Source organism: Nerophis lumbriciformis, linkage group LG24, assembly GCF_033978685.3.
Source record: "Nerophis lumbriciformis linkage group LG24, RoL_Nlum_v2.1, whole genome shotgun sequence".
NCBI lineage: Eukaryota > Metazoa > Chordata > Actinopteri > Syngnathiformes > Syngnathidae > Nerophis > Nerophis lumbriciformis.
Window position 1 is genome coordinate 433,869 of NC_084571.2, and position 20,935 is coordinate 454,803.

The following is a 20,935-nucleotide window of genomic DNA, read 5'->3' on the forward strand; positions in this document are numbered from 1 at the left end:
TTTTTTGGACACAAGGGGAACATATTCAAAGTAACAAAGACTTAATTTAGAGTTATTTGGTTAGGGTTAGGGTTAGAGGGTTAGGGTTATAACAAGGCCATGCCGAATAAGGCATTAATAAGTACTTAGTAATGACTAGTTAAGAGCCAATATGTTACTAATTTGCATGTTAATAAGCAACTAATTAATGGTGAATATGTTCCCCATACTAAAGTGTTACCATGTTTTTTTACTGGTGCATAACATGAACTGTGCATGAACATCACCTTGTTCAAAGAACAAAACCAACACAGTGCATAAACTCACAACAAATGACACACCTGCAAATCAGTCAGCTGTTGCCGTATCCGTAATACGTTGATAGGGAGAAGTTTGTATTTACACGATGAGTCGGGTGTGTTTTGGCCTCCGCCAAACTCCTGAGGCCCACTCATCGATCGAACCCAGGTTAAGAACCACTGATTTAAATAGACCCCTTTTTAGACCAGTTGATCTGCCGTTTCTTTTCTTTTCTCTTCTGCCCCCCTCTCCCTTGTGGAGGGGGTGGGGGGGAACAGGTCCGGTGGCCATGGATGAAGTGCTGGCTGTCCAGAGTCGGGACCCGAGTTGGACCGCTCGCCTGGGCATCGGTTGGCGACATCTTTGCGCTGCTGACCCGTCTCCGCTCGGGATGGTCTCCTGCTGGCCCCACTATGGACTGGACTCTTACTATTATGTTAGATCCACTATGGACTGGACTTTCACAATATTATGCTAGACCCACTCGATGTCCATTGCATCCGGTCTCCCCTAGGGGGTGGGGGTCACCCACATCTACGGTACTCTCCAAGGTTTTTCATAGTCATTCACATTGACGTCCCACTGGGTTGTGAGTTTTTCCTTTGCCCTTATGTGGGCTCTGAACCGAGGATGTCGTCGTGGCTTGTGCAGCCCTTTGAGACACTTGTGATTTAGGGCTATATAAATAAACATTGATTGGTTGATTGATTCACAATCCTTATCTAAGACAATCAGTCAATCAATCAATCAAAGTTTATTTATATAGCCCTAAATCACAAGTGTCTCAAAGGGCTGCACAAGCCACAACGACATCTCGGCTCAGATCCCACATCAGGGCAAGAAAAAACTCAACCCAATGGGATACGATGAGAAACCTTGGAGGGGACCGCAGATGTGAGGACCCTCCCCCTGGGCGACCGGTGCAATGGACATCGAGTGGATCTAGTCAATAGTGTGAGAGTCCAGTCCATAGTGGATCTAATATAATAGTGTGAGAGTCCAGTCCATAGTGGGGCCAGCAGGAGATCATCTTGACAAGTCAGCAGCGCAGAGACGTCCCCAACTGATGCACAGATGAGTGGTTCACCCCGGGTCCCGACTTTGAACAGCTAGTGCATCATCTGTGGTCACCTAATAACCTCTCCACGCAGGAGAGGGGGGCAGAGCAGAAAAGAGACGGCAGATCAACTGGTCTAAAAGCGGGGTCTATTTAAAGGCTAGAGTATACAAATGAGTTTTAAGATGGGACTTAAATGCTTCTACTGAGGTAGCATCTCTAACTGTTACCGGTAAGGCATTCCAGAGTACTGGAGCCCAAATAGAAAACGCTCTACAGCCCGCAGACTTTTTTTTTTTTCACTGTTCTGTTACAAACGCAGAACAATGAAATAGGATACAATTGCTGTGATATGAAAAGGGGTATGATTAAATAAGCTCTGCTTCTTCCTACTCCTTTTCGGACGTGCTGTAATGAAACAACTGGAAATATGTGATGCTTTACATTATGCATGTTCGAGATAAACTGAAACTGAATGTTGTTGTTGTTGTCTCTCCATCCATCCATTTTCTACCGCTTATTCCCTTTGGGGTCGCATTAATGCCATATAGTAGTATAGTAGTGTTGGTAATGTATCCCAAAGTATTTAAAAGTAGTTCCTCAGCGTTAGAGCTTATAATAACAATATCACTAATACTTGGTTAATATTCAGGTCACAACACATAAATGTAGTATTGTTGGCGCTTTTTGGACGTTTTTTTTTAGAGTGCTTTATCTTTATGGGCGCAATAGTATACTCCCGTTAGCTGCATTGTTATGTACATTACTTAGAATGCATTAAAAAAGAAAAACGTATGTGTTCTTGTCTTTCATCAGGATTGTGAATGATAGGCAAAATTCCCAAAAAGTGCAGTTCCCCTTTAAGGTGTTACCTTGTATTGTGTATTTTATTTAACAGGGTTTCTATTTGTTTGTATGGTGTGTTAAAATATGTTATTTATTTAAAATCCCAGCTAGGGACAAGAGTTGAAAATAAGCATTAGCTTTCAACTATTTTAGTACAGCACACCAATTGCATTTATTGTTTTGGAACTATGTTGAACTGTATCGTCCCTATTCAAATTAAATTCTATACTGTATGATATTTTAATGTTTTTCTAGTCATCCCACGGACATCATAAAAGTCTGGCACCCCCGGTAGCCTGGCTAACTTCTGTTTTGTTCCGTAAACCTGCAGCATTTTTGTCAAGCACTCGGGTTTGGATCATTGCTGCGTTTGTCGACCACAGAACCAATCATATAAAAATATCATTGCAATTGTATCAGTTGCAGCTTTGTTGTGGGTTTTGTCGGCATCTGCTGGCGGAAAGGAGCTACTGCATCATGTGAAGTGAGTAAAGTTATTGCAGGTTTTTTTTGATTGATTGAGACTTTTATTAGTAGATTGCACAGTACAGTACATATTCCCTACATTTGACCACTAAATGGTAACACCCAAATATGTTTTTCAACTTCAGGGTCCACAAGGTCAATTATTAGAAAGTAACATTTCATGACGGATTGTGTTGTGTTTTAAACTAAAAGCTGTCACTTTGTAGATATGAATGCAGTTAAAAGAGCAGTGGTGTCCAAAGTGCGGTCCGGGGGCCAATTGTGGCCCGCAGCTCAAATTTTGTTGGCCCACAACCAACAGTAAAAATGTAAGTAAAAAAGAGCAAAAAAACATCATGTAATGAGAAAAAATATACGAAAAGTATGTGAGGGACACTTTGATTTTTTTTTATTGACAAAAATGATACAAACAGAGATATATATTTATATATATATCTCAACACATAGTGTCAGTTTTGAGTTATAAGTGACAAATTGTATTATTATTACTTATTAGTATCAGTATTTCAGCTTGTCTTCCATTACATGGTCTTACTGCTCTTTTTTCTTAGATTTTTACTGTTGTTTATTCCGACAATGTAACTGGAGCTTTGGTCCGCAAATGGCCCCGTGGCCGCACTTTGGACACCCCTGTAATAACTAATAATAATAATAATAATACACTTTGTCACCTATAACAGGGTTCCCCAACCTTGTTTCCACCAGGGACCGGTTTAATGTATGCATTATTTTCACGGACGGGCTTTCTACGTGTGGCAGATAAAAACAGCCAACAAATTAGCCTTTGGCTCCAATATGGCACATTAACATATGTCTATTAATGTGCATTGTCCCATGTACTATAACAAAGGAGTTGTAATATACAACTATTAACAAGCTTATTGGTGTGTTTAGTGGGACAGGCGAAAGTTAAGTCAGAGAAAATGCGGCAGTTTATAAATTAATTAATGTTTCTGTGCGGCCCGGTAGCAAATGCGTCACGGACCGGTACCGGTCCCCAGACCGGTGGTTGGTGACCACTGACCTATAACACAAAGTTGACAATATGTTGTGTCTTTAAATACAAACCCCGTTTCCATATGAGTTGGGAAATTGTGCTAGATGTAAATATAAACGGAATACAATGATTTGCAAATCCTTTTCAAGCCATATTCAATTGAATATGCTACAAAGACAACATATTTGATGTTTAAACTCATAAACATTTTTTTTTTTGCAAATAATCATTAACTTTAGAATTTGATGCCAGCAACACGTGACAAAGAAGTTGGGAAAGGTATCAATAAATACTGATAAAGTTGAGGAATGCTCATCAAACACTTATTTGGAACATCCCACAGGTGAACAGGCAAATTGGGAACAGGTGGGTGCCATGATTGGGTATAAAAGTAGATTCCATGAAATGCTCAGTCATTCACAAACAAGGATGGGGCGAGGGTCACCACTTTGTCAACAAATGCGTGAGCAAATTGTTGAACAGTTTAAGAAAAACCTTTCTCAACCAGCTATTGCAAGGAATTTAGGGATTTCACCATCTACGGTTCGTAATATCATCAAAGGGTTCAGAGAATCTAGAGAAATCACTGCATGTAAGCAGCTAAGCCCATGACCTTCGATCCCTCAGGCTGTACTGCATCAACAAGCGACATCAGTGTGTAAAGGATATCACCACATGGGCTCAGGAACACTCCAGAAACCCACTGTCAGTAACTACAGTTGGTCGCTACATCTGTAAGTGCAAGTTAAAACTCTCCTATGCAAGGCGAAAACCGTTTATCAACAACACCCAGAAACGCCGTCGGCTTCGCTGGGCCTGAGCTCATCTAAGATGGACTGATACAAAGTGGAAAAGTGTTCTGTGGTCTGACGAGTCCACATTTCAAATTGTTTTTGGAAACTGTGGACGTCGTGTCTTCCGGACCAAAGAGGAAAAGAACCATCCGGATTGTTATAGGCGCAAAGTTGAAAAGCCAGCATCTGTGATGGTATGGGGGTGTATTAGTGCCCGAGACATGGGTAACTTACACATCTGTGAAGGCGGCATTAATGCTGAACGGTACATACAGGTTTTGGAGCAACATATGTTGCCATCCAAGCAACGTTACCATGGACGCCCCTGCTTATTTCAGCAAGACAATGCCAAGCCACGTGTTACATCAACGTGGCTTCATAGTAAAAGAGTGCGGGTACTAGACTGGCCTGCCTGTAGTGCAGACTTGTCTCCCATTGAAAATGTGTGGCGCATTATAAAGCCTAAAATACCACAACGGAGACCCCCGCACTGTTGAACAACTTAAGCTGTAAATCAAGCAAGAATGGGAAATAATTCCACCTGAGAAGCTTAAAAATGTGTCTCCTCAGTTCCCAAACGTTTACTGAGTGTTGTTAAAAGGAAAGGCCATGTAACACAGTGGTGAACATGCCCTTTCCCAACTAATTTGGCACGTGTTGCAGCCATGAAATTCTAAGTTAATTATTATTTGCAAAAAAAAAAAAAAAGTTTATGAGTTTGAACATCAAATATGTTGTCTTTGTAGTGCATTCAATTGAATATGGCTTGAAAAGGATTTGCAAATCATTGTATTCCGTTTATATTTACGTCTAACACAATTTCCCAACTCATTTGGAAACGGGGTTTGTATATGTTATCTGTCTATATGTAACATATATCTGTTTTCAGCATTTTTTTAGCAAATAAAAAAATCTCAAAATGGCCCCTGTATACTTTTTGTTGTGCGGCGCCTAGTGAAAAAAAAGTTTGGACACCCCTGGTTTATATGTATGAGCTTTGTAGGGAGAGAGTGTTGAAAAGTAACAAAAGCAAGGTCTGTTGACAGAAGAGCGTCAGGTTGCTGTGTGTGTGTGTGTGTGTGTGTGTGTGTGTGTGTGTGTGTGTGTGTGTGTGTGTGTGTGTGTGTGTGTGTGTGTGTGTGTGTGTGTGTGTGTGTGTGTGTGTGTGTGCAGGCGGACAAGCAGCCCAAAGTGTGCGCCTGCTTTTGGGGTCAAATTACGCGCAGAGGCACTGGGAGGGACTTGTCGTGCATGTGGACAAGAAGAAGGAGTCCTCCCTCCTCCTCCATCCTGCTGCCCTCCCCGCTCCTCCTTCGCGGACACCGTCAGGGTCTTTCCGGGCCAGTCCGCCGTGAGAGGTACACCTCAACAGAGAGTCACTTCCCCGGGCAGGCAGGAGGCGAGCGTGTCGGCCTGTGCTGATCTTATTACGCGCCATCATGCTGGCCAGCAGCGAGAAGTCAGTGGCCCCCCCCAGCAGGCAGCAAAGACCAAAAGTGGCCGAGAAGACCATGGACCCCATTCAGAGGCTCGGTAAGATCAAACTCTATTAAGTGTGTTTTTACCACAACTTTTACAACCTGTGACCTCATTCCTTCTTCTTTGCACTTGACTAACTTTTGCACTTTTGCACACCAATTCTGCTGCAAATATTTCATGGAAAAGGGGGCTTGCACACTGACATATTATACATGTACATGTATAATATCATGTCATATGTTATTATTACAGTTATGATGTTTTTTATATTTTAGTTATTTTTATACATTTTACAATTACAATTTATTATACAGTTATTACAGGTATTGTATTTAATTTTTTCAATATTTCTTGTTCTTTTTACATTTTACTATATTTTATTATATGTATTTTATTATTTTTGATTTTTTAAATATTTTATTGACTTTTTTGACAGTTTATAACATATTGTAGATTATTATACAGTTATTATGTTTAAAATGTTGGTATTTCTTACATAATTTACTATATTTTATGGTATTATACATTCTTTTAATATTTTATTTATTTTTTAATAGAGTTTATTATTTCCTTTTACTGTCTATTATACAGTTGTTATTATTATATTTGTTTTATCATATTATATATATTATATATTATTATATGTTTTACTATATGTATTTTATTATTTAAATTTTTATATTTTATTTTATGAAGTTTATTTATTATTGTAGTTTATTATACAGTTATTGTTAGTTATTTTTTTAGTTTAATATCTTTTATTATACTATCATTTAAAAAATATATATTTTAAATTCAGTTAATTATTTATTATTACAGTTTATTATAAACTTATTATAATTTTTTATATTTGATAATGTTTGACATTTTAATATATTTTATTCCATGGCTGGGTGGATGGATGGATTCAGTTAATTATTTATTATTACAGTTTATTGTAAACGTATTATATTTTTGTATATTTTATAATGTTTGACATTTTAATATATTTTATTATTATTTAAAAAAAATTATTATATTGTATCTGTTTATTTACAGGTAATTTATTATTATTATTACAGTTTATTATACAGTTATTTTTACAGATATTATTATTATTGAGTATGTATTGTATATGTTGTTATGCTCGCTTATACAGCAGTGTGGTGCCAACAGGCTGTACAGTATATTTATGGGGGGTTGTATAACACACTTAAATGAGCCTTGTATTTAATTAGCTGCCAGGTAATGAGCACTTTAATGGACTGTGGGTGTAGATTAGTTTGATAGGAAGGGGAGGGGGTCATGTTTTTCCCCTCACATTTCCCGCTCTCACACGCCCACTACAGTAACGTACAGTACAGTCCACCAGCCCACCCAAAATAGACACCTGCTGAGCAGCAGCACCTGTCAGGACCCTCCGAGGAGGCGCTGGATGTTCACATACTGTATCTTTATCTAGTCGTGCGCAGTTATAGTCAGGAGGTTTATTTTACACGGCTATAAAAGAAAAATGACAGACGGTGTTAAAAATGTCAGAAAACAACTATTTAGAAATGGGAAATATGAATATTATGCCAAACTGTGACCATCATAAAAGCTTCACTGGTGGTACTGGCAATGTTATACGTCACATTTTGATATTCCTAACTGACGCACAAGCGTAAAAAGAAGTTAAGCGACTGAATTTATCGGGCCTAACGAGTATTGCTTCACGTAAAATGAAATGGTGTCATACTTTGATACCTTTGTTGCACGTGACATCACGTCTGGTTGCAGACTCGTCATGTCCGGTTACATGCTGAACTCCGGCTCACGTAAACAATCACTCAAGCAGCACTCAGGGCGGACTCAGCAGAAATCCCTCGAAGTAAAGTTGCAATTTTCAACATCAACAAAGCAAGTATGCTTGGTAGAAAACGCTCAAATGTAAAGTAAGACTTTGCTCTTCCGAAATGCGCTAGCTTGACGCTAATGTACATTGGATTTGCCATAGAAAGGCTACTATAAGCATTATCAATTTTACATGGTGATTTCAAAACCTCCAAATTTGTCAACAAATTCTACAACGAAGGTGAATGTTACAATCAAACAGCTGGCGTGTAATAAGCACGTTACTTACAGTATAAACACTTTGTAGGGCGCAACATAACATATTCAGCTTCCTGGAAAAAGCTACTTCCTCGTTTGACATCATTCTCTGGACAGCTAATACAGATTGATTGATTGATTGATTGAAACTTTTATTAGTAGATTGCACAGTTCAGTACATATTCCGTACAATTGACCACTAAATGGTAACACCCCAATAAGTTTTTCAACTACGGTATACGTAAATTAATTCACAGTGCTGCCATCTAATGTCTTGGAAGTGCATCTGCATTGCAAATGAGACTGTAATGTAACAACGAAACAACTGGACAGCAGTTATCATAATCAGACCTTTTTTAAAATGTTACAAAAAAAAAATAGAATAGCAATCAACATTTATTAACACACACAAAATTGCCGAAAATTGGTACCATTGCGTACCGATGCTCATCCCTAGCTTCAACATTTTAATTTGAATTGTTCTTATAGCAATGCTAATAAAAGCTTATTCTTATCACGCACATGTGAAAAGTGAACAAGTACCACAAAAAAAACAACACATTTCTTAATTAAGTCTCTTTGATGTTTATTAAACTGAGGTCTCGCTTGTTGTGTCTCTTGTTTGGAGGCGTATATTTGCCCACACATTTTGTCCGGATTTCTGTACTTCAGATATACTTGGAATATTCTTGATGCCGCAACAACACCATAAAGAAAATATGTAAGCATTAATTTTTATGTTCGTCATTAAGATACGGTAATTGTTCAAGCATTTCGTTCAGGTTTTAAATGAAGCTTCACTTCTAAAACTGTGCACTGTTCCTCACAGGACTGCAATCTATTTGTGGTAATGAAGTCCACATGATGTCATTTTCTCATTTGCATAATGCACCATGATGCATAAAATTGTAATAGACACTATATGAGAGAGGGTTATGGGGGAAATATTATTTTAAAGTCACCAACAAGACTGAGGGCTTGGGGGTGGGGCCCGCAGCAGCACCCGCTGCTCGTTGAGAAGAGCGACATGTTGGCTAGCAACATGAAAAAGTCATTAGATTTGTTGCTAGTTTCTTTTTTGAAAAATAGTATCTATAGGGGCCTAAATGCTCGCTAGATATTGCAACAAAACCACTAAATGGCAACGCTGATACTGCGTCTACTGCTACGTCTTCTTATTCTCTGGCAGACCAGGTGAATATAAGGTGAATCTACTGTACAGAGTTGTAAAAGCAAACTACAGGGGTGCACAAGATAAGCATCTGGCCGATATGAGGAGTTTTGACCTCATAGCGTTAAATCAGCTCCAGTGAGGTTAACCCGTACTGTGCTATGGTGGGCAAATCAAGCGCTCCTTTTACCCTGCCTGTAACTTTCCCTGAGCTCACTGTAGTGTAAACAAACAAACATGACTTCTTCACTGTTTCAAAGGAAGACATTCAGCGTGCTATTTGGACCAAACGGAGTGCATAAAAACATCACATGTTAACACGTCAAACTTCATCAAACTCTTTTAGGGGACAGGGAGGATAAATAAATGATCTGTATCTGTCTTGAGAAGCAGGATATTATGTAAAAGAAATATATATAGTGCGATTCCTAAGTCCCATTATAATGTTTTTATGAGCAAGGGCATGCAGGTGGCGGTTGTAAAGGAAACACTGTCCAGTACTTATCAGTAGAGATGTCCGATAATGGCTTTTTTGCCGATATCCGATATTCCGATATTGTCCAACTCTTAATTACCGATTCCGATATCAACCGATACCGATATATACAGTCGTGGAATTAACACATTATTATGCCTAATTTTGTTGTGATGCCTCACTGGATGCATTAAACAATGTAACAAGGTTTTCCAAAATAAATCAACTCAAGTTATGGAAAAAAATGCCATATTTATTATTGAAGTCACAAAGTGCATTATTTTTTTTTTAACATGCCTCAAAACAGCAACTTGGCTCCCTGAGAGAGCGGGAGGAGGTTGAGTTAGGGGGGCGGAGGGTGTATATTGTAGCGACCCGGAAGAGTTAGTGCTGCAAGGAGTTCTGGGTATTTGTTCTGTTGTGTTTATGTTGTGTTACGGTGTGGATGTTCACCCGAAATGTGTTTGTCATTCTTGTTTGGTGTGGGTTAACAGTGTGGCGCATATTTGTAAAAGTGTTAAAGTTGTTTATACGGCCACCCTCAGTCTGACCTGTATGGCTGTTGACCAAGTATGCTGGCATTCACTTGTGTGTGTGAAAAGCCGTAGGTATTATGTGATTGGACCGGCACGCAAAGGCAGTGCCTTTAAGGTTTATTGGCGCTCTGTACTTCTCCCTACGTCCGTGTACACAGCGGCGTTTTAAAAAGTCATACATTTTACTTTTTGAAACCGATACCGATAATTTTTAACTGATACCGATAATTTCCGATATTACATTTTAAAGCATTTATCGGCCGATAATATCGGCAGTCCGATATTATCGGACATCCCTACTTATCAGTATACAGTATGTCACATGTTGTTATTATTATTATTATTATTATTTTAAAAACATTTAAATACTATAGATATTTAAAAAAAGTGAAACATATACAAGATATTTAAAAAAAAATAAACAAAAAAATAAAAAAACAATAACAAATATTATTACTATTATTATTATTATCATTATTATTATTATTACTCTTATTATTATAGTAATGTCTGCCTCATAACCAGCATCAACTGCAGTGGAAACTTGTGTTTTGCATAAAAGACGAAAGAAATAGACCAAAAGCAAATGTCCAAAACAGACTCCAAAGGATTGTTTAAAGAACGTGAGGCGCAAAAAACGTTTGCTCTTTCAACTGCAAGTGATGTGGTTTTATTGCGAGGCGGCGTCAAACTGCTCCCAAAGTGTCAATTTAATTCTGATTACACGCTCGCCTAAATGTGTTTTGTCCTGGGGGTTGTTAGTGGATTACTTTCTGAGAGTGTGTCTCCTTAATTTAGAAAACAGCATACGCTTCACTTTTATCGAAACAACTATTGCTGCTTGTTCGGCGTTTGTTCATCAAAAATCACTCATTAATTTCAGCAAAAAGTCTTCTGGCTTATTAGCCAATGTGCTGTGTTTTTGTAGAACTGTCTGGAACGTGGCCACACCCTTTCCAGTTGTGATCTGATTGCAATGACTGTTAAAATCTTCCGTAATAATTTGTCAAGTCAGACGTGAGGTCACGGTGAGTCACTCTTAGCAGCCCGGCGTTTCAAAATAAATCTTTCCTCTGATCATTATGATGACGTTCTGGCGGTAAAATGCCTTCCGAGGGCCTATACACTGTATGTGCACCAAATGTGCGAAAAATCACTTGTTTCACTCAAACACTCGTTTATGAAGTTTCACGTCATGAAGGAAAAATCCCCTTCCTCATTGTAATGATACCGCCTCTGACCTGTCTCTGGCAAGATTATGCACCACTTTGTAAAAAAAAAAAAAAAAAAAAAAAAAAAAACAGGCTTCACTACACATCTTAAAAAACTTCTTGTCTGCCAACAATGCTGTCAGTCAATTACAGACATGGGAGCTGTAAGTTTGATCCTTTTTCTTCAGCAAATGTGCTAACATAGCATGATGTTGCTGTTGAAATGTGAATGTGATGTTAGCATGTAGCTACACTATGTCTCCAAACTTAAATTTTTTTAAATGAGCTTAAATTCTAACATAAAACATTGAGATGCTAATGGTAGCATGATAGCGTAAGAAAAGTTAGCATACTTCAAAGATGGCGCCAGGTGTCAAAAGCAATGATTTTTAGTACAGATGTCCGATAATGGCTTTTTTGCTGATATCCGATATTCCGATATTGTCCAACTCTTAATTACCGATACCGATATCAACAGATACCGATATATACAGTCATGGAATTAACACATTATTATGCCTAATTTTGTTGTGATGCCCCGTTGGATGCATTAAACAATGTAACAAGGTTTTCCAAAATAAGAGAACAACTTCAACTCAAGTTATGGAAAAAAGTGCCAACATGGCACTGCCATATTTATTATTGAAGTCACAAAGTGCATTATTTTTTTTAACATGCCTCAAAACAGCAGCTTGGAATTTGGGACATGCGCTCCCTGAGAGAGCATTAGGAGGTTGAGGTGGGTGGGGGGGGGGGGGGGGGGGGTAGCGGGGGTTGTATATTGTAGCGTCCCGGAAAATTTAGTGCTGCAAGGGGTTCTGGGTATTTGTTCTGTTGTGTTTATGTTGTGTTACGGTGCGGATGTTCTCCTGAAATGTGTTTGTCATTCTTGTTTGGTGTGGGTTCACAGTGTGGCGCATATTTGTAACAGTGTTAAAGTTGTTTATACGGCCACCCTCAGTGTGACCTGTATGGCTGTTGACCAAGTATGCCTTGCATTCACTTGTGAGTGTGTCAAAAGCCGTAGATATTATGTGACTAGGCCGGCACGCAAAGGCGGTGTCTTCAAGGTTCATTGGCGCTCTGTACTTCTCCCTACGCCCGTGTACTTTAAAAAGTCATACATTTTACTTTTTGAAACCGATACCGAAAATTTTTAAACAGATACCGATAATTTCCGATGGTACATTTTAAAGCATTTATCGGCCGATAATATCGGCAGTCCGATATTATCGGACATCTCTAATTTTTAGGTTTAAGTGATTGAAATTAGCAAAATTGCTAGCATAAATCGTTAGCATGCTAATGTTAGTAACACAGGAAAAGTTAGCATACTTCTAAGATGGCACCAAGTATCAAAATCTGTGATTTCTAGGGTCATAGAAATACATTTACCAAAATGGTAGTGTAAAATGTTAGCATGCTAACGTTAACAAGCCAATGATCAAAATCTATTATTTCTAGGTTTAAACATACAAAATTAGCTAAAATGCTAGTATAATGCGTTAGCATGCGCAATCTAATATGTGGCCAAACAAGAGGAAATACCAAAAGTGCCGAGGCAGTTCTATAATGTTCCTACACCATGTCTGGCACCAAGTGATATGACTCTGGGGTAAACGGTTACAAAATTTTGCAAAAAGATTAGCATTCTAATGTTAGCATATGTCAAGGTATATATGACTGTGGGGTAAACGGTTACAGCGTTTGTCCTCCAGTCCTTACGTTGTTGTACGTGATATATGGCATCTATTATGTTGGACAAGAGTCACAAAACGGCAGGGGCTCCATCATGAAAAACTGAAGAATTTGGGGGCCATTTGATATATATTTTGTTCATTATAGATAGTAAAAACAATACAAAATAGATCAATCAATATCTGATTAACTATCTGAACAAAACATCCACAATCTTAGCTTTGTGTTATTCTGGGTCACAAAGAAAATTAGTGTGAAATCTCATTTTTGACTACACCAAAGACTTTTTCAGAGCCAGGGATGGGCATTGTTTACATCAGGGGTCACCAACCTTTTGGAAACCAAGAGCTACTTCTTGGGTACTGATTAATGCGAAGGGCTACCAGTTTGATACACACTTCAATAAATTGCCAGAAATAGCCAATTTGCTCAATTTACCTTTAACTCTATGTTATTATTAATAATTAATGATATTTATCTTTGTGGAAACACTGATCATCTTAATGATTTCTCACAATAAATATATATATAAACAGATAAATATCAATATGCAACGCTTTATTTTTATATTTTCTCTAAGTGCACTTTTTTCAAATTGAACATTTTCAAATGATCACTTCTAAGACAGTCTTGTGAAATCACAATATCCCATTTTAACTAGCTAGCCACTAACATGTTTTAACAAATCATGAATTACTTTGCACCATGTTTGTACAAATAATAACTCATGTAAAATACAAAAGTCAACTCTCATTTTTTTTCCTTTTACGGAAGGTTTTTTGTAGAGAATAAATTATGAAAAAAACACTTAATTGAACGGTTTAAAAGAGGAGAAAACACGAAACAAAATTAAAATAAAATTTTGAAACATAGTTTATCTTCAATTTCGACTCTTTAAAATTCAAAATTCAACCGAAAAAAAGAAGAGAAAAACTAGCTAATTTGGATCTTTTTGAAAAAATTAAAAAAAAAATTATGGAACATCATTAGTAATTTTTCCTGATTAAGATTAATTTTAGAATTTTGATGACATGTTAGGTTAAAATCCAATCTGCACTTTGTTAGAATATACAACAAATTGGACCAAGCTATATTTCTAACAAAGACAAATCATTATTTCTTCTAGATTTTCCAGAACAAAAATTTTAAAAGAAATTCAAAAGACTTTGAAATAAGATTTAAATTTGATTCTACAGATTTTCTAGATTTGCCAAAATAATTTTTTTTTACATTTTAATCATAATAAGTTTGAAGAAATATTTCACAAATATTCTTCGTCGAAACAACAGAAGCTATAACGAAGAATAAATTAAAATGTATTTATTATTCTTTACAATAAAAAAAAAAAATTACTTGAACATTGATTTAAATTGTTAGGAAAGAAAAAAAGGGATTTAAAAGGTAAAAAGGTATATATTGTTCTGTTTGTGTTGTGTTGTGTTTGCTCGGTACTCGTTTTATCTTTTAACCTGCTCATTGTACAGCACTTTGGCTACCCCTGTGGTAAATTTTAAATGTGCTTTATAAATAAAGTTGATTTGATTTGATTTGATGTGTTTAAAAATCCTAAAATCATTTTTAAGGTTGTATTTTTTTCTCTAAAATTGTCTTTCTGAAAGTTATAAGAAGCAAAGTAAAAAAATAAATGAATTTATTTAAACAAGTGAAGACCAAGTCTTTAAAATATTTTCTTGGATTTTCAAATTCTATTTGAGTTTTGTCTCCCTTAGAATTAAAAATGTTGAGCAAAGCGAGACCAGCTTGCTAGTAAATAAATACAATTTAAAAAATAAAGGCAGCTCACTGGTAAGTGCTGCTATTTGAGCTATTTTTAGAACAGGCCAGCGGGCGACTCATCTGGTCCTTACGGGCGACCTGGTGCCCGCGGACACCGTGTTGGTGACCCCTGGTTTACATGTTTACATGTTGTTGTAATGTTGATGCTAATAATTCCTGTTGTCTGTGAATGCAACCTTGCTAGCTGTAACCATCATTGGTTCATAATGAGCGCTGTGTTGTTGTGGCACTAGCGGTGTTATGAGGGCTGCTGTTTTGGCATGTTAAGGTCGGCAATAAAGTTTAAAAACAGCGTCAGACTCGTTGTGCCTTTGTCGGGACGCTACTTTACTGACAAGATGTTAGTTGCACCGCTAAAGCACCGTTGCTAAGGCAGCTTTTATTTAGCACTGGAATGATAGCACCGGTTGCTACTTCTTTTTTCGGCGTGGTGTAGGGCTTAACGATTAATTTTAATAAATGTATTCTATGTTGCTTTGATTAATCTTTTAATGAGTGCAATTAATTAAAAAAATATAAAATCTGGACTGCATAAAAAAGGGAAAACAAGTTTAATAGATGGTAAATAAGGTAGATAAATAGAACATACAAGTAGGAAACTAAATCGTAAAAGATTGTAAAATAAGCTAAAGGGTAAATAGAAGGTAAATAAAAAGGTTAAAAGAAGGCAAAATAGTGAAGTGAATTATATTTAAATCAAAGCGCTTTTACATAGTGAAACCCAATATCTAAGTTACATTTAAACCAGTGTGGGTGGCACTGGGAGCAGGTGGGTAAGGTGTCTTGCCCAAGGACACAACGGCAGTGACTAGGATGGCGGAAGCGGGGATCGAACCTGGAACCCTCAAGTTGCTGACACGGCCACTCTACCACCTGAGCTATACCACTATAGGGTAAAAGAAGGTCAGAAAGAAGGACATGCAAGATAAATAGAAGGTAAACAAAGGTGAATCTAGTTAAATAGATGGTAAAAGAAGGTAAATGGTAAATAAAAGGTAAAATAATGTAAGTAAATGGTCAAATGTAAAAGGCTAAATAAGGTAAAAATGGGCAATAGTGTGTAAAATAAGGTCAAACAAGTTAAATAGAAGGTAAAAGAAGGTAAAGGGTGAATACAAGATAACAGTAAATAAAAAGTAAATACAGTTCAAGTAGGTGAATATAAAGTAAAAAAAAAGTTAAAACATGTAAAAGAAAGTTTCAAAAGAGGTAAACTAAGGTAAGAAAGGGTAAATAGAAGCTCAAAGTTAAAATATAGTAAGTAGAAGGTAATGAAGGCTATGGCAAGTAGAAAAATATTTGTTTTTTTAAACTATTTTCACTAAATAGTGAAAAGCTAAAAGTGTGTTTTATCCGATTACTCGATTAATCGAACAAACTAATCGATAGATTACTCGATGACTAAAATAATCGATGGCTGCAGTCCTAGTCTAGTGACTACCGTGCGATTATGAAACTGGGGTTCGGTGCCTGTCCTTAGACATCAAAGATCTTGTACAGTAAAGACCCACAGCATGCAGCCACTTGCATTTTTTTCTTTGTTCTTTTTGTTTTAGTCTGAAATGTGTTTGTTCTGTCTTTAGAATGTGTGGCCGCCAATAAAAAAAATGGCCCCCTGCTTACTGAAGGCACTTTCAAACTAATTTCCAAGACGCTATTGTCGACTAATTTCAAGCAGTTGACTAACGTGAGACCCTTTACCGCGACAATGGTGGCAGAGGCGACTTCTGTAGGCAGTTCTCCAGACCGTACGTAAGCCGTGAAGACAGCTGCCCTACTTTTTACCGCCTGACCAGTCATCGCACGCCGACTCTGACGCGGCTGCGGTATCAGCGACACCTTTAATTTGTCTATATTTACGTCCCATCCTTCGCTCGCCGGCTCTGGTGGCGCTTGTTACCCTGAGAGAAACATGAACCAGGGCCCGGGCAGAGCTGCTATGTGCAAGGGCTCTCGCTTCGCTCTATTTTGTGTTTTTTCTGGCTGCCCGACCCATCACTGTGCTTGGGATTCACTTGGCATTCTGGCACCGTGCCGCGGGGTTGCTAGCCAGCCGGCATGCGGGCCCTTTTGAGCGTCTGACGGAGGGAGATTTTCTGCAGCCCAGCATGAAAATGAAGCTCTCCCGACAGCCGTGCCCACCTCACACTTTAGTACAGTGAGGTGTTCTGTGGCGGCTTGGAAGGCAGTTGGAGCAGCTCGGCGTGGTCAATGACCTACGAGTTAATGCGGCCCTCGTGGGAATGCCTTGCATGCGGTAACAGCTTGGGAAAAAAACAGGCTTGTTATGAACAGAGGGCCCGGCAAGGTTGGATTTCTTTGTGTTCATCGGGGTGGAAACTAAAGCCATGGCTGCACACACTTTGATAGCGGTGGTCTCCTGAAGAGATTGTTGTTTCAGTAGGGTGGCGTAATCACAGCAGGGGTGTCCAAAGTGCAGCTCGAAGGCCATTTGAGGCCTGCGTCACATTCTAAAAATACTATTAAAAATAAATATAAAAAAGTGGAATAAAAGCAAACAGGTGAAATGTAGAAGTAAAAGCTGCAATGTAGGCTGTTTTTAACTTCATAACTGTCTTCGCTCACAAAAATTAGAATTAATTAAAATTAGAGATTTTATCGGCCGATAAATGATTTAAAATGTAATGTCGGAAATTATCGGTATCGGTTTCAAGAAGTAAAATTAATGACTTTTTAAAACACCGCTGTACGGAGTGGTACATATCCGGTAAAACACGGACGTAGGGCATACTTATGGCGTCACATTAGTGCCAAAAATCCGAGCGCATAAAAACTGTTATCGCGCGCTGATTCTCCACTTCGTGCGCGCGCGACACCCTTCTGCGCGCGCGTGGTGCCTTTTTGCGCGCGCGCAGTGCCTTTTTGCGCGCGCGCCGTGCCTTTCTGCGCGCGCGCGACGCCTTTCTGCACGCTCTCTGTGTACTCCTGGCACCTTTCCTCGCGCTGTCATGTTTCTTTTTGGCACTTTGGGGGCGGGTATGCTTAGACGGCCCCTTCTTTCTGATTGGTCAGGCGAAAAATGCTGAAAAATGCTCAGAGCCAATCAGAAGTATAGCAGGGCGGGTCATCGTCAATATGTATCAAGATTTACGGAGGAAGAAGTGGATAAAAAAAATGTCGCGCGCTGATGAAGGTTATTTCATACCACATAAACACAATACAGGGTAATACAAAATGTGACCCAAATAAATAATAAGACAACAAACACCATAATCACATCTTTCAGCCAGAACTGGTCCACCAGCAATAACATTATTTTATATTTTCACTTCTTCATGAACATTTGTTTTCTAATTTATGGAATTTCTTTTGATTCAGCCATAAAATTAATGACATGACAGCGCGAGGAGAGATGCCAGGAGTACACAGAGAGCGCGCAGAAAGGCACCACGCGCGCGCAAAAGGGTGTCGCGCGCGCACGAAGTGGAGAATCAGCGCGCGATAACAGTTTTTATGCGCTCGGATTTTTGGTACTAATGTGACGCCATACATACTTGCCAACCCTCCCGATTTTCCCGGGAGACTCCCGAATTTCAGTGCCCCTCCCGAAAATCTACCGGGGCAACCATTCTCCCGAATTTCTCCCCTTTTTCCACCCGGACAACAATATTGGGGGCGTGCCTTAAAGGCACTGCCTTTAGCGTCCTCTAAAACCTGTCGTCACGTCCGCTTCTCCTCCATTCAAACAGCGTGCCGGCCCAGTCACATAATATATGCGACTTTTACACACACACACTGTCACGGTTGGGGTTGCAGCTTGCTGCAGGATCGTTCCTCCAATGCTACACGGACTACTCCGGACGACAGTGTGAGGTAGATGATTTATTGTCATAAATCATAGACCAACCGAAAACAAGCAAAAAGGATGCGTGCCGATTGCACGCGGAAGCTGAGACAAAACTTAGCACAGGAAACACAGAAGCAAGAATCAGGAAAGTCAAACGTAACAGTTGCATGGAGCAAACAACGAAGCTACAATGAGTGACCGGAAAAGGCAGAACTAAATAGAGTCTCTGATGAGCAACAGGTGCGCAAAAAGGCAGGTGAAAATCATAAGTAACCATGGTGACTAAACTCAGGAAGTGCATAACCAGGAACTAAAAGGAGTCCAAAACAAACCGATAACACAAAAACATAATCCGGACCACGGACCATGACACACACAAGCGAATGCAAGGCATACTTGATCAACAGCCATACAGGTCACACTGAGGGTGGCCGTATAAACAACTTTAACACTGTTACAAATATGCGCCACACTGTGACCCCCCACCAAACAAGAATGACAAACACATTTCGGGAGAACATCCGCACCGTAACACAACAGAACATATACCCAGAACCCCTTGCAGCACTAACTCTTCCGGGACGCTACAATATACACCCCACCGCTACCACCAAACCCCGCCCCCCCAACCCCGTCCATGCCCACCTCATGGTAAAGTTACATTGTTTAATGCATCCAGCGGGGCATCACAACAAAATTAGGCATTATAATGTGTTAATACCACGACTGTATATATAGGTATAGGTTGATATTGGAATCGGTAATTAAGAGTTGGATAATATCGGAATATTGGATATCGTCAAAAAAGCCATTATCGGACATCGCAAATCAAAATCAATGTTGTTATTGATTGATTGATTGATTGAGAAGTTTATTGACATCTTAAAGAATTGAATCCATGTAATGCTTAAAAAAGGCAAATGGATGGCACAAAGTTAAAGTTAAAGTTAAAGTACCAATGATTGTCACACACACACTAGGTGTGGCGAAATTATTCTCTGCATTTGACCCATCACCCTTGATCACCCCCTGGGAGGTGAGGGGAGCAGTGGGCAGCAGCGGTGGCTGCGCCCGGGAATCATTTTGGTGATTTAACCCCCAATTCCAACCATTGATGCTGAGTGCCAAGCAGGGAGGTAATGGCTCCCATTTTTTATAGTCTTTGGTATGACTCGGCCGGGGTTTGAACTCCCAACCTACTGATCTCAGGACGGACACTCTAACCACTAGGCCACTGAGTAAAGGCTGGTTTCCATCGTGGTCCATTATATATTCATCACATTTGATACATTCAATAATAAAATATATATAACCTGTAACATGTATATAAAAAATTACGTTAAAAAAATGGAAAAATTACACAGTATACATGTCAGGTGATTTGAAAAACAATATATACAAAAAAATGGGGGGCGCTGGGTATATACACTATGTACATGACTATGCACATGTTGACTCCAAGAGTGTGCAAAACGGAATGAGAAAATATTAATACACTTTAGTTTAGTTTAGTTTATTATTTCTTCGGTCAGTGTTCAACAAAATAAACAAACAGTTTTACATAAACAAACAGTTGTACATTCATAAATTGAAAATGTTGCAGACCGAAAGGGTTTAGGCTGAAGTTGAACATTTATTGCGCCTAACCCTATAAACATTGTCAAATACAAGATGAGCTTCCAAAAATTATGAAATTTCCTTTGCACTTTAACCACATAAAAACCTGTTGGATGCTTCGGAACGTTGTTTGGGGTCGATTTTGGTTCAGATCAGGTAGAGGTTGAGCTGAGCCATGATTTTATGGCAGTTTTAAAATTTAGTAGGGAAGTTTGAATTTTAAGGTCTGTTGGTAGTGCATTCCACTGTGTGATGGCAAAATAGTAGAATGCATTTTTTCCCATGAGAGTCTTGAATTTGGGGGGGACGAGGTCTGAGGATCTCCCTCTCGTGTAGCACCTGTGAGCATCACTTACTCTGGTGAAATAGTTCGACAGGTACTTCGACAGGTTATGAATTATTGACCTGTTCAAGGCTCCAATTACTTCACGTCAAATATTAGACTTAGACGTAGACAAACTTTATTGATCCACAAGGGAAATTGTTCCACACAGTAGCTCAGTTTCAAAGGATGGAAAGGGTAAGGGTTGAAAGGATAATGCAGGTAATAAGTACACTAAAAATGCACCATAGTAGCAATGTAAAATATAACATATATGTAATATTTACATATT

The 20,935-nt window shown here is 38.7% G+C and overlaps 1 protein-coding gene across 1 annotated transcript in view; it reads left to right on the forward strand.

Moving 5' to 3' along the window:
- Positions 1 to 20,935, forward strand: part of plcd3a (phospholipase C, delta 3a) — a 62,010-nt gene that overhangs the window by 2,324 nt on the left and 38,751 nt on the right. The window contains exon 3 of the mRNA XM_061981291.1: positions 5,633 to 5,992. Coding sequence (XP_061837275.1) covers positions 5,899 to 5,992 — 94 coding nt within the window. The 5' untranslated portion in view covers positions 5,633 to 5,898. The remainder of the gene's footprint in view (positions 1 to 5,632; positions 5,993 to 20,935) is intronic.